At 38.9% G+C, this 15000-nt stretch overlaps 2 protein-coding genes across 3 annotated transcripts in view; both read right to left on the reverse strand.

Moving 5' to 3' along the window:
- Positions 1 to 15000, reverse strand: part of LOC133653462 (protein Wnt-7a-like) — a 263307-nt gene that overhangs the window by 89819 nt on the left and 158488 nt on the right. The window lies entirely within an intron of this gene.
- LOC133653459 (protein bicaudal D homolog 2-like) overlaps positions 1 to 15000 on the reverse strand; it is a 104413-nt gene that overhangs the window by 6797 nt on the left and 82616 nt on the right. For both annotated transcript variants that reach the window (XR_009826724.1, XM_062052744.1), the window contains exons 6-9: positions 11369 to 11626; positions 11091 to 11294; positions 4569 to 5117; positions 3138 to 3289 (exon numbers count right to left, since the gene is read on the reverse strand). Coding sequence is in view for 1 of the 2 variants with exons in the window: in XM_062052744.1 (XP_061908728.1) it covers positions 3138 to 3289; positions 4569 to 5117; positions 11091 to 11294; positions 11369 to 11626 (1163 nt within the window). In the remaining variant the exon portion in view is untranslated. The remainder of the gene's footprint in view (positions 1 to 3137; positions 3290 to 4568; positions 5118 to 11090; positions 11295 to 11368; positions 11627 to 15000) is intronic.

Here is a 15000-nt window from a genome sequence, read left to right on the forward strand (position 1 = left end):
TTCTCTTTGGAATCCCTGAAGATTAGTGAGTGCAACAGACCTCCTTAGCCCCGCCCCCTTCACACACACACACACACACACACACACACACACACACACACACACACACACACACACACACACACACACACACACACACACACACACACACACACACACACACACACACACACACACACACACACACACACACAGATGAAAAACAAAACATGAGCGACATGTTTCCATGGTTACCAGTTAAAATACTTTGTTCTCCATAGTCCTTATTTACATAAAGTGGTATTGTTACTATTATTATTATTATTATTATTATTATTATTATTATTATTATTATCAGTATTATTATCATCAGTATTATTATTATTATTATTATTATTATTAGGCTGTAAAGTACCTGACGTGCCCCAGACAGGGACTACAATTGTGAAGGGAAGTGGGAACATAGTGAGAACATACTGAGAAGTAGTGAGAACATAGTGAGAACATGGTAGGAACATAGTGGGAACATAGTGGGAACATAGTGAGAACATAGTGGGAATATGGTGGGAACATAGTGGGAACACAGTGAGAACATAGTGGGAACATAGTGGGAACATAGTGAGAACATAGTGGGAACATACTGAGAACATAGTGAGAACATAGTGAGAATATGGTGGGAACATAGTGGTAACACAGTGAGAACATAGTGGGAACATAGTGAGAACATAATGAGAACATAGTGGGAATATGGTGGGAACATAGTGGGAACACAGTGAGAACATAGTGAGAACATACTGAGAAGTAGTGAGAACATAGTGAGAACATGGTAGGAACATAGTGGGAACATAGTGAGAACATAGTGGGAATATGGTGGGAACATAGTGGGAACACAGTGAGAACATAGTGGGAACATAGTGAGAACATAGTGGGAACATAGTGAGAACATAGTGAGAATATGGTGGGAACATAGTGGTAACACAGTGAGAACATAGTGGGAACATAGTGAGAACATAATGAGAACATAGTGGGAATATGGTGGGAACATAGTGGGAACACAGTGAGAACATAGTGAGAACATGGTGGGAACATAGTGGGAACATATTGGGAATATAGTGGGAACATAGTGGAAACATAATTGGAACAAAGTGGGAACATGGTGGGAACATGGTGGGAACATAGTGGGAACATGGTGGAAACATGCTGGGAACATAGTGGGAACATAGTGGAAACACAGTGAGAACATAGTGGGAATAAGGTGGGAACATAGTGGGAACACAGTGAGAACATAGTGGGAACATAGTGAGAACATAGTGAGAACATAGTGGGAATATGGTGGGAACATAGTGGTAACACAGTGAGAACATAGTGGGAACATAGTGAGAACATAGTGGGAATATGGTGGGAACATAGTGGTAACACAGTGAGAACATAGTGGGAACATAGTGAGAACATAATGAGAACATAGTGGGAATATGGTGGGAACATAGTGGGAACACAGTGAGAACATAGTGAGAACATAGTGGGAACATAGTGGGAACATATTGGGAATATAGTGGGAACATAGTGGAAACATAATTGGAACAAAGTGAGAACATAGTGGGAACATAGTGAGAACATAGTGAGAACATAGTGGGAATATGGTGGGAACATAGTGGTAACACAGTGAGAACATAGTGGGAACATAGTGAGAACATAATGAGAACATAGTGAGAACATAGTGGGAACATAGCGGGAACACAGTGAGAACATAGTGAGAACATGGTGGGAACATAGTGGGAACATATTGGGAATATAGTGGGAACATAGTGGGAACATAGTAGAAACATAATTGGAACAAAGTGGGAACATGGTGGGAACATGGTGGGAACATAGTGGGAACATGGTGGAAACATGCTGGGAACATAGTGGGAACATAGTGGAAACACAGTGAGAACATAGTGAGAACATGGTGGGAACATATTGGGAATATAGTGGGAACATAGTGGAAACATAATTGGAACAAAGTGGGAACATGGTGGGAACATAGTGGAAACATAGTGGAAACATGGTGGGAGCATGCTGGGAACATGGTGGGAACATAATGGAAACAGGGAGAACATAGTGAGAACATAGTGGGAACATAGTGAGAACATAGTGGGAATGTAGTGGGAATGTAGTGGGAACATAGTGAGAACCTAGTCCGAACATAGTGAGAACATGGTGAGAACATGGTGGGAAACTAGTGGGAACATAGTGAGAACATGGTGGGAACATATTGGGAATATAGTGGGAACATAGTGGAAACATAATTGGAACAAAGTGGGAACATGGTGGGAACATAGTGGAAACATAGTGGAAACATGGTGGGAGCATGCTGGGAACATGGTGGGAACATAGTGGAAATAGTGAGAACATAGTCGGAACATAGTGAGAACATGGTGGGAACATGGTGGGAACATGGTGGGAACATAGTGGGAACAGTGAGAACATGGTGGGAAACTAGTGGGAACATATTGAGAACATGGTGGGAACACAGTGGGAACATAGTGGAAACATGGTGGGAACATAGTGAGAACATGGTGGGAACATAGTGGGAATACAGTGGGAACGTAGTGGGAACATAGTGGGAGCATGGTGGGAACATGGTGAGAACGTAGTGGGAACATAATGGGAACATAGTGGGAACATGGTGGGAACATAGTGGGAATATAGTGGGAACATAGTGAGAACATAGTGGGAACATAGTGGGAACATAGTGGGAACATAATGGGAACATAATGGGAACATGGTGGGAACGTAGTGGGAATTTAGTTGGAACATAGTGGGAACATCATGGGAACATGGTGGGAACATAGTGAAAACATAGTGAAAACATAGTGAGAACATAGTGGGAACATAGTGGGAACATAATGGGAACATAGTGGGAACATAGTGGGAACATAATGGGAACACAATGGGAACACAATGGGAACACAGTGGGAACATAGTGGGAACATAGTGGGAACATAATGGGAACATAATGGGAACATAGTGGGAACATAGAGGGAACATAGAGGGAACATAGTGGGAACATAATGGGAACATAATGGGAACATAGTGGGAACATAGTGAGAACATAGTGGGTATATTGTGGGAACATAGTGGGAGCATAATGAGAATGTGGGAACATTGCGTCTTACCGTGTGGCAAACATGGCTCGCAGGGAAGAGAAGGTTGCGGCGTCCTCCTTCAGAGTTTTCAAATCGTTCCTCAGTTTCATCACGGTCTCCGTCACCATGGCCTTCTCGTTCTCGTACTTGCTCTTCAGGTTGGCCAAAGCAACTTCAGCGGTCTGCGGGCGGCAAGAAGAGGGAAAGTCGTCAGGGACGATTGACACGATCGTTGATTATTGATGTGATCATGAATGATGTCGTGGTGGAAGTTCATCCACCTGGCGTAGGACCAAGGCCAAGGAAGTCGGGTTAGTGAGCTAACACAGAGGCGGCTAATGGCCTGCATAGCAGCCGTGGGACGATCTTTGTGAAAGAGATCTTGATCTCAATGGGTTTTCTTATCTGGTTAAATAAAGGTTCTATCTAACATGACCTGTAACGCCACCACCTGGTACATGTTGGGGTGTGCACTGTATTTTCACACTGGTAAGTTTGAATCAAAGTATGTTTGATTCTGTTTCACACATAGCATTTAGTAGGATGTTAGCATTAGCTAAGCTGCGGGTTATGAACAGTGTATCTATTCGTGGATCAATAACTGGGAATGCTTTAAATACATTATTGCACAGAGTATTTCGGACTTGAACTATAGTTGGAAACAGATTTGTCCAGGAGACCCCAAGTGACAAGTCCTGTTGACTTACTTCTGAAAGGACGACAGTTTTCTCTTTCTAATGTAAAACTCCGAGGTCTTGCACAGACCCAAAGTCGGTTTGGTTTGTCCGTGAGCCTATTCCAAAACTCAGTTGACGACCAAGATACAGAACACGTATATCGGAGGTGCTCATATGGATCGGTTCTGTCAATTGTATTTATTTGTTCGAGGTAGCGAGCCTTTGGAACAGGGTCCAGTTTCCAGTCTCCCTACAGTCCCTTGATTTTTTACTTTCGCACCATCCACTTTAATCCAATGTGTTGCTCTCTCTCACAATACCGCTAGTTGACTACAACCATGGAAACAAAAGCAACAATGGCTACCCACAATGCATTGCAAAATCACTTGACCTTTTCGAGCCCTACTAAGAGCAGCACAGTTAGACTATAGATAGCGGGTAAATATATTTATGAAGGAATCAGTCATTTTTGATGTGGTTAAAACAATCTAAAGCTGATTTGACAATCCTTAGAACCAATTCATTATTATTCGACTAATCGTTAAGAAACTAATGAAAATAGTGGTGAGTTTCAACCAAAGTCTTAAGTGTCTTTGTCCTGAGACACATATCAAAAAGGACTTTGAAGAGACAAGCAGATGGAATGTTAGCTCCAGACCTTCTCTGACTTTAGGTCTGAAACAGCTGAAATCCTTGAAATAGACACCAGCCTCACCTCCTGTTTCTGTCCTTCAAGGCACCCTGACAAATGTTTGGGTATGGAATTATCTGACAGCAAACTGACCTGCTTGTTGGCTTTCAGCACGGTCCTCAGAGTAGCAATCTGCTCCCTCTTGGTGCTGAGCAGGGACTTGAGCTTCAGGATCTCCTCCATGCAGGCCTCCTTGTCCTTGTCGGCCACCGTGCACAGCTCCAGAGAGGCCACCCTCTGGCGCGACAACTCCGTGGTGCGGTCCACGGCTAGCTGCAAGTGCTTGATCTGGTCTCGGATGATGGCCACCAGGTTGTAGATGTTCATGGGCTCGCGGCGGTGGTCCGACACGGGAGAAGACAGGGAGGAGCCGGGTGACAGGGAACCGTCGCTGAGATCGTTTCTCAGAGGCTCTGGGAAGAGGCCCTTGGTGAGCAGGATGGGAGAGCGCCGTCCGCGTCCTTCCGGGCTGCTGTGCCCGCCTTTGCCCTCCTTGTAGAAATCCAGCATGACGCGGTTGGGGGTCTCGTTGTTGCACATGCACACGTGGTTGTAGAGGGTCGCTAGTTCTTCGCTGAATGTGACCAGCTCGTCCTGAGCCACACTCAGACTGCCCTGAGACTCGCCGGCGACGTCGCTAAGCTGATGGCAAAGTGACAAACATACAGTACATAGTTACGTCAAAATATAAGCGAACCTAAGCATTTGTTGGAAAGTTACGTCAAGATATGAGGGGGCTCAAACATTTGTCGGAAAGTTATGTCAAAACATGAAGGAGCCCAAACATTTGTCAGAAAGTTACGTCAAAACATGAGGGGGCCGAAACATTTGTCGGAAAGTTACGTCAAAAATGAAGGATTCCAAACATTTGTCGGAAAGTTACGTCAAAACATGAAGGATCCCAAGCATTTGTCGGAAAGTTACGTCAAAACATGAGGGAACTCAAACATTTGTCGGAAAGTTACGTCAGGATATGAGGAGGCTCAAACATTTGTCGGAAAGTTACGTCAAAAAATGAAGGAGCCCAAACATTTGTCAGAAAATTACGTCAAAACAAGAGGGGGCCCAAATATTTGTCGGAAAGTTATGTCAAAAATTAAGGATTCCAAATATTTGTCGGAAAGTTACGTCAAAACATAAAGGATCCCAAGCATTTGTCGGAAAGTTACGTCAAAACATGAGGGGGCCCAAACATTTCTTGGAAAGTTTTGTCAAAATATGAGGGAACCCTAACATTTGTCGGAAAGTTACGTCAAAATATGAGGGAACCCAAAAATTTGTGGGAAAGTTACGTTAAAATGTGAGGGAACCCAAACATTTGTGGGAAAGTTACGTCAAAATATGAGGGAACCCAGACATTTGGCGGAAAGTTACGTCAAAACATGAGGGGGCCCAAATATTTGTTGGAAAGTTACGTGAAAATATGAGGGAATTTAAACATTTGTCGGAAAGTTATGTCAAAATATGAGAGAACCCAAACATTTTTTGGAAAGTTACGTCAAAATATGAGATAGCCCAAACATTTGTCGGAAAGTTACGTCAAAATATGAGGGAACCCAACATTTGTTGGAAAGTTACGCCAAAATATGAGGGAACTCAAACATTTTTTGGAAAGTTAGGTCAAAATATGAGGGAACCCACATTTTTTTTGGAAAGTTACGTCAAAATATGAGGGAACCCAAACATTTTTTGGAAAGTTACGTCAAAATATGAGATAACCCAAACATTTGTCGGAAAGTTATGTCAAAATATGAGGGAACCCAAACATTTGTGGGAAAGTTACGTCAAAATATGAGGGGACCCAAACATTTGTTGGAGAGTTACGTCAAAACATGAGGGAGCCCAAACATTTGTCGGAAAGTTACATCAAAACATGAGGGAGCCCAAACATTTGTCGGAAAGTCACGTCAAAATATGAGGGAACCCAAACATGTCGGGAAGTTACGTCAAAACATGAAGGAGCACAAACATCTGTCGGAAAGTTACTTCAAAAATGAGGGATCCCAAACATTTGTTGGAAAGTTATGTCAAAAGATGAGAAGCCTAACATTTGTCGGAAAGTTACGTCAAAATATGAGGGAACCCAAACATTTGTCGGAAAGTTACGTCAAAATATGAGGGAACCCAAAAATTTGTCGGAAAGTTACGTCAAAATATGAGGGAACCCAAACTTTTCTCGGAAAGTTACATCAAAATATGAGGGAACCCAAACATTTGTTGGAAAGTTACGTTAAAACATGAGGGAACCCAAACATTTCGGAAAGTTACGTCAAAATATGAGGGGGCCCAAACATTTCGGAAAGTTACGTCAAAATATGAGGGGGCCCAATAATTTTTCGGAAAGTTACGCCAAAACATGAAGGTGCACAAACATCTGTCGGAAAGTTACGTCAAAACACGAGGGGGCCCAAAAATTTGTCGGAAAGTTACGTCAAAAGATGAAGGGGCCCAAACATTTGTTGGAAAGTTACGTCAAAATAAAGAATGAAGAAGCCCAAACATTTGTCAGAAAGTTACATCAAAACATGAGGGAACCCAAACATTTGTTGGAAAGTTACGTCAAAACATGAGGGAACCCAAACATTTCGGAAAGTTACGTCAAAATATGAGGGGGCCCAATCATTTTTCGGAAAGTTACGCCAAAACATGAAGGAGCCAAAAAATCTGTCGGAAAGTTACTTCAAAAATGAGGGATCCCAAACATTTGTCGGAAAGCTACGTCAAAACATGAGGGAGCCCAAACATTTGTCGGAAAGTTACGTCAAAATATGAGGGAACCCAAACATTTGTCGGAAAGTTACGTCAATATATGAGGGAACCCAAACATTTGTCGGAAAGTTACGTCAAAATATGAGGGAACTCAAACATTTGTCGGAAAGTTACGTCAAAATATGAGGGAACCCAAACATTTGTCGGAAAGTTACGTCAAAATATGAGGGAACCCAAACATTTTTTGGAAAGTTACATCAAAATATGAGGTAACCCAAACATTTGTCAGAGAGTTACGTCAAAATATGAGGGAACCCAAACATTCGTGGGAAGGTTAGGTGAAAATATGAGGGAACCCAAACATTTGTTGGAGAGTTACGTCAAAACATGAGGGAGCCCGAACATTTGCCGGAAAGTTACATCAAAACATGAGGGAGCCCAAACATTTGTCGGAAATGTATGCCAAAATATGAGGGAACCCAAACATTTGTCGGAAAGTTACGTCAAAATATGAGGGAACCCAAACATTTGTCGGAAAGTTACGTCAAAATATGAGGGAACCCAAACATTTGTCGGAAAGTTACGTCAAAATATGAGGGAACCCAAACTTTTCTCGGAAAGTTACATCAAAATATGAGGGAACCCAAACATTTGTTGGAAAGTTACGTCAAAACATGAGGGAACCCAAACATTTCGGAAAGTTACGTCAAAATATGAGGGAACCCAATCATTTGCCGGAAAGTTACATCAAAAGATGAGGGAGCCCAAACATTTGTCGGAAATGTATGCCAAAATATGAGGGAAACATTTGTCGGAAAGTTACGTCAAAATATGAGGGAACCCAAACATGTCGGGAAGTTATGTCAAAACATGAAGGAGCCCAAACATTTGTCAGAAAGTTACGTCAAAACATGAGGGGGCCGAAACATTTGTCGGAAAGTTACGTCAAAAATGAAGGATTCCAAACATTTGTCGGAAAGTTACGTCAAAACATGAAGGATCCCAAGCATTTGTCGGAAAGTTACGTCAAAACATGAGGGAACTCAAACATTTGTCGGAAAGTTACGTCAGGATATGAGGAGGCTCAAACATTTGTCGGAAAGTTACGTCAAAAAATGAAGGAGCCCAAACATTTGTCAGAAAATTACGTCAAAACAAGAGGGGGCCCAAATATTTGTCGGAAAGTTATGTCAAAAATTAAGGATTCCAAATATTTGTCGGAAAGTTACGTCAAAACATAAAGGATCCCAAGCATTTGTCGGAAAGTTACGTCAAAACATGAGGGGGCCCAAACATTTCTTGGAAAGTTTTGTCAAAATATGAGGGAACCCTAACATTTGTCGGAAAGTTACGTCAAAATATGAGGGAACCCAAAAATTTGTGGGAAAGTTACGTTAAAATGTGAGGGAACCCAAACATTTGTGGGAAAGTTACGTCAAAATATGAGGGAACCCAGACATTTGGCGGAAAGTTACGTCAAAACATGAGGGGGCCCAAATATTTGTTGGAAAGTTACGTGAAAATATGAGGGAATTTAAACATTTGTCGGAAAGTTATGTCAAAATATGAGAGAACCCAAACATTTTTTGGAAAGTTACGTCAAAATATGAGATAGCCCAAACATTTGTCGGAAAGTTACGTCAAAATATGAGGGAACCCAACATTTGTTGGAAAGTTACGCCAAAATATGAGGGAACTCAAACATTTTTTGGAAAGTTAGGTCAAAATATGAGGGAACCCACATTTTTTTTGGAAAGTTACGTCAAAATATGAGGGAACCCAAACATTTTTTGGAAAGTTACGTCAAAATATGAGATAACCCAAACATTTGTCGGAAAGTTATGTCAAAATATGAGGGAACCCAAACATTTGTGGGAAAGTTACGTCAAAATATGAGGGGACCCAAACATTTGTTGGAGAGTTACGTCAAAACATGAGGGAGCCCAAACATTTGTCGGAAAGTTACATCAAAACATGAGGGAGCCCAAACATTTGTCGGAAAGTCACGTCAAAATATGAGGGAACCCAAACATGTCGGGAAGTTACGTCAAAACATGAAGGAGCACAAACATCTGTCGGAAAGTTACTTCAAAAATGAGGGATCCCAAACATTTGTTGGAAAGTTATGTCAAAAGATGAGAAGCCTAACATTTGTCGGAAAGTTACGTCAAAATATGAGGGAACCCAAACATTTGTCGGAAAGTTACGTCAAAATATGAGGGAACCCAAAAATTTGTCGGAAAGTTACGTCAAAATATGAGGGAACCCAAACTTTTCTCGGAAAGTTACATCAAAATATGAGGGAACCCAAACATTTGTTGGAAAGTTACGTTAAAACATGAGGGAACCCAAACATTTCGGAAAGTTACGTCAAAATATGAGGGGGCCCAAACATTTCGGAAAGTTACGTCAAAATATGAGGGGGCCCAATAATTTTTCGGAAAGTTACGCCAAAACATGAAGGTGCACAAACATCTGTCGGAAAGTTACGTCAAAACACGAGGGGGCCCAAAAATTTGTCGGAAAGTTACGTCAAAAGATGAAGGGGCCCAAACATTTGTTGGAAAGTTACGTCAAAATAAAGAATGAAGAAGCCCAAACATTTGTCAGAAAGTTACATCAAAACATGAGGGAACCCAAACATTTGTTGGAAAGTTACGTCAAAACATGAGGGAACCCAAACATTTCGGAAAGTTACGTCAAAATATGAGGGGGCCCAATCATTTTTCGGAAAGTTACGCCAAAACATGAAGGAGCCAAAAAATCTGTCGGAAAGTTACTTCAAAAATGAGGGATCCCAAACATTTGTCGGAAAGCTACGTCAAAACATGAGGGAGCCCAAACATTTGTCGGAAAGTTACGTCAAAATATGAGGGAACCCAAACATTTGTCGGAAAGTTACGTCAATATATGAGGGAACCCAAACATTTGTCGGAAAGTTACGTCAAAATATGAGGGAACTCAAACATTTGTCGGAAAGTTACGTCAAAATATGAGGGAACCCAAACATTTGTCGGAAAGTTACGTCAAAATATGAGGGAACCCAAACATTTTTTGGAAAGTTACATCAAAATATGAGGTAACCCAAACATTTGTCAGAGAGTTACGTCAAAATATGAGGGAACCCAAACATTCGTGGGAAGGTTAGGTGAAAATATGAGGGAACCCAAACATTTGTTGGAGAGTTACGTCAAAACATGAGGGAGCCCGAACATTTGCCGGAAAGTTACATCAAAACATGAGGGAGCCCAAACATTTGTCGGAAATGTATGCCAAAATATGAGGGAACCCAAACATTTGTCGGAAAGTTACGTCAAAATATGAGGGAACCCAAACATTTGTCGGAAAGTTACGTCAAAATATGAGGGAACCCAAACATTTGTCGGAAAGTTACGTCAAAATATGAGGGAACCCAAACTTTTCTCGGAAAGTTACATCAAAATATGAGGGAACCCAAACATTTGTTGGAAAGTTACGTCAAAACATGAGGGAACCCAAACATTTCGGAAAGTTACGTCAAAATATGAGGGAACCCAATCATTTGCCGGAAAGTTACATCAAAAGATGAGGGAGCCCAAACATTTGTCGGAAATGTATGCCAAAATATGAGGGAAACATTTGTCGGAAAGTTACGTCAAAATATGAGGGAACCCAAACATGTCGGGAAGTTACGTCAAAACATGAAGGAGCCCAAACATCTGTCGGAAAGTTACGTCAAAACATGAGGGGCGACAAACATTTGTCGGAAAGTTACGACAAAACATGAGGGGCGACAAACATTTGTCGGAAAGTTACATCAAAAATGAAGGAGCCCAAACATTTTTCGGAAAGTTACGTCAAAAATGAAGAAGCCCAAACATTATTCGCAAAGTTACGCCATTAGAGTAGTCATTTGCTTGAACGCACCTTGCGCAGCTCCTTCTCCAGCTTCACTTTCTCCTCCTTCTCCAGACCACTGGTCTTCTCCAGAGAGCTCAGCTTCTCTCCCAGTGAGCTGACATGGTTCTCCAGCCGCGTGCGCTCCTCTTGGTAACGCGACTGACAAGTCTGGTATTCTGCCTTCAGGGTCTTCAGTTCCTCCTTCAGTTCCCCGGCTTCTGACACGGCCACCTAAGAAGGCAGAGATCACGCTAACTGAACCTGGACCAGAAGTTGTTGGGCCTCAGCTCTCCCAGTCTTGGTACCTTGTACTTGCACTCCAGGATCTCCGGTCCGTTGATGTCCACCTCGTAGTAGTCTCCGTCCTCGTTGCTATCACGTTCCTTCTCGTTGTCCAGGGCCGACTGGCGCTCCTTGCTGGCCTGAAGCTTCCGGATGGCGTTGAGGTTCTCGGTCAGGCGGTTTACCTTCTCCTGGTGGTGAGACAGAGCACCGTTGGCCTGCTCCAGTTGTTTCTGGGAGTCCTGCAGGGTGGAGAGCAGGTTCACCTTCTCGCGTTCCATCTGAAGACAAACATTAACAACAGTTAATGACTGACAAACACAAAGATTTTTTTTTTAACCTTAAAGGGGAAATGCACTTTTTTAAAATTTTATTCAGAAGTTTGGAAGGGTCTCAGTCATGAAAATGTAAAAAAATAAGTCATATATTATTATTAATTTTTATTATTCAACGCTTACATCTATAGATCAACTTTAGGTTTATCTGTCAATATAAAGTATTTTTGTATGTACTATGTCCATTTTGTCAAATAAAACCCTGTTTTTTAACAGCAAAACACAAAGTATGCAATCATTTCTCCTCAAAAAATATTTGGAATTGTAATATTTGATGTGAAGTAATTGGAGCCCTAATTGACCTTATTGATGACAATAAAAGTTTTTAGAAAATAGAAAATCCCACTGAAACTCTTGGGTATCCAAAAGAGCGCCCCGATCATAAAAGTGCTAAAAATAAGTCATATTTTTTAATTTTTACTTTCAATACTTAAATCTCTAGATCTACTTCAGATGTATCCGGCATTTTATACATTTTTTATGTTTTATTTTTTTGTTTTATGCCCTTTTTGTCAAAAATTTTTTTTTTAAAATTGCAAACACAAAATATGCAATCTTTTCCCCTCAAAAACTATTTGAAATTGTAATATTTGATGTGAAGTAATCGGAGCCCCAAATGGGTCAATAATTGATAACAACATTGATTTTAATTCATTATTATTTTTGAGCAATGACAGTTTTTAGAAAAAAAAATCCCACTCAATCTCTTGGGTATCCAAAAGAGAGCCCCGATCATAAAACTGCTAAAAATAAGTCAAATTTTTACATTTTTACTTTCAATACTTAAATCTCTAGATCAACTTCAGATCTATCCGGCATTTTATAAATGTTTTATGTTTTTTTGTTGTTTTATGGCCTTTTTGTCAAGAAAACCTTTTAAAATTGTGAACACAAATTATGCAATCTTTTCCCCTCAAAAACTATTTGAAATTGTAATATTTGATGTGAAGTAATTGGAGCCTTAAATAGGTCAATAATTCATGATTATTTTTTAACAATGACAGTTTTTAGAAAATAAAATCCCACTCAATCTCTTGGGTATCCAAAAGAGAGCCCCAATCACAAAAGTGCTAAAAATAAGTCATATTTTTTTATTTTTACTTTCAATACTTAAATCTCTAGATCAACTTCAGATCTATCCGGTATTTTATACATTTTTAATGTTTTTGTTTTATGCCCTTTTTGTCAAGAAAACCTTTTAAAATTGCGAATACAAAATATGCAATCTTTTCCCCTCAAAAACTATTTGAAATTGTAACATTTGATGTGAAGTAATTGGAGCCTTAAATAGGTCAATAATTGATAACAACATTGACCTTATTGATGTCAATAACAGTTTTTAGAAAATAAAAAATCCCACTAAAACTCTTGGGTATCCAAAAGAGAGCCTCAATCATAAAAGTACTAAAAATAGGTCATATTTTTTTATTTTTACTTTCAATACTTAAATCTCTAGATCAACTTCAGATCTATCTGGCATTTTATACATTTTTTATGTTTTATTTTTTTGTTTTATGCCCTTTTTGTCCAAAAAAACTTTTTAAAATTGCGAACACAAAATATGCAATCTTTTCCCCTTAAAAACTATTTAAAAATTGTAATATTTGATGTTAAGTAATTGGAGCCCTAAATAGGTTGATATTTGATAACAACATTGATTATTTTTGAACAATGACAGTTTTTAGAAAGGAAAAAAATCCCACTAAAACTCTTGGGTGTCCAAAGAGAGCTCCAATCATAAAAGTGCTAAAAATAAGTCATATTTTTTAATTTTTACTTTCAATACTTAAATCTCTAGATCAACTTCAGATCTATCCGGCATTTTATACATTTTTTATGTTTTTTTTGTTGTTTTATGCCCTTTTTGTCAAAAAAAACTTTTTAAAATTGAGAACACAAAATATGCAACCTTTTCCCCTCAAAAACTATTTGAAATTGTAATATTTGATGTGAAGTAATTGGAGCCTTAAATAGGTAAATAATTCAGGATTATTTTTGAACAATGACAGTTTTTAGAAAAGAAAAAAAATCCCACTCAATCTCTTGGGTATCTAAAAGAGAGCCTCAATCACAAAAGTGCTAAAAATAAGTCATATTTTTTAATTTTTACTTCCAATACTTAAATCTCTAAATCAACTTCAGCTCTATTCGGCATTTTATAAATGTTTTATGTTTTTTTGTTGTTTTATGGCCTTTTTGTCAAGAAAACCTTTTAGAATAGCGAACACAAAATATGCAATCTTTTCCCCTCAAAAACTATTTGAAATTGTAATATGTGATGTGAAATAATTGGAGCCTTAAATAGGTCAATAATTCATGATTATTTTTGAACAATGACAGTTTTTAGAAAATAAAAAAATCCCACTCAATCTCTTGGATATCCAAAAGAGAGCCCCAATCACAAAAGTGCTAAAAATAAGTCATATTTTTTTAATTTTTATTTTCAATACTTAAATCTCTAGATCAACTTCAGCTCTATCCGGCATTTTATAAAAAAAACAGTTTTTGTTTAATGCCCTTTTTGTCAAGAAAACCTTTTAAAATTGCGAACACAAAATATGCAATCTTTTCCCCTCAAAAACTATTTGAAATTGTAATATGTGATGTGAAGTAATTGGAGCCTTAAATAGGTCAATAATTGATAACAACATTGATTACATGCATTATTATTTTTGAGCAATGACAGTTTTTATAAAATAAAAAAATCCCACAAAAACTCTTGGGTATCCAAAACAGAGCCCCAATCACAAAAGTGCTAAAAATAAGTGATATTTGAAAATGTTTACTCTCAATACTTAAATCTCTAGATGATTTTCAGATCTATACGGTATTTTATACATTTTCTTTTATGCCCTTTTTGTCAAAGAAAACTTTTTAAAATTTCGAACACAAAAAAATATGCAATATTTCCCACAAAAATGTTTCTCAGAGTAATATTTGATGGGAAGTAATTGGGGTTTTAAATATGTCAATAATTCATAACAACATTTTTTTGAGCAATGACAGTTTTAAAGTCAACATTGCTACTTTTTCTTGTTACTTTTCACCTGTTTGACCTTTTATTCCACTTAACGTTTTTTTTGTGTGACGCATGATCGTTAGATGATGATACAAGTGTTATGAAATAATGATGGATGTTATTTTGTATGAAGTTACATTCGTGCCTAATTTTGAGGTTCCAAAGGCAAATTTTGAGCAAATACATGCTTTTTTGAAAATAATTAAACTCAAGTGAAAAAGTGTTTTAGCGATAATGTAGTTTGTGCGTAACACATTAATTAAGCGGTTTAATTTATTTTCAAAATCAGGAATATATGAAA

The sequence above is a fragment of the Entelurus aequoreus genome, linkage group LG07, assembly GCF_033978785.1.
Source record: "Entelurus aequoreus isolate RoL-2023_Sb linkage group LG07, RoL_Eaeq_v1.1, whole genome shotgun sequence".
NCBI lineage: Eukaryota > Metazoa > Chordata > Actinopteri > Syngnathiformes > Syngnathidae > Entelurus > Entelurus aequoreus.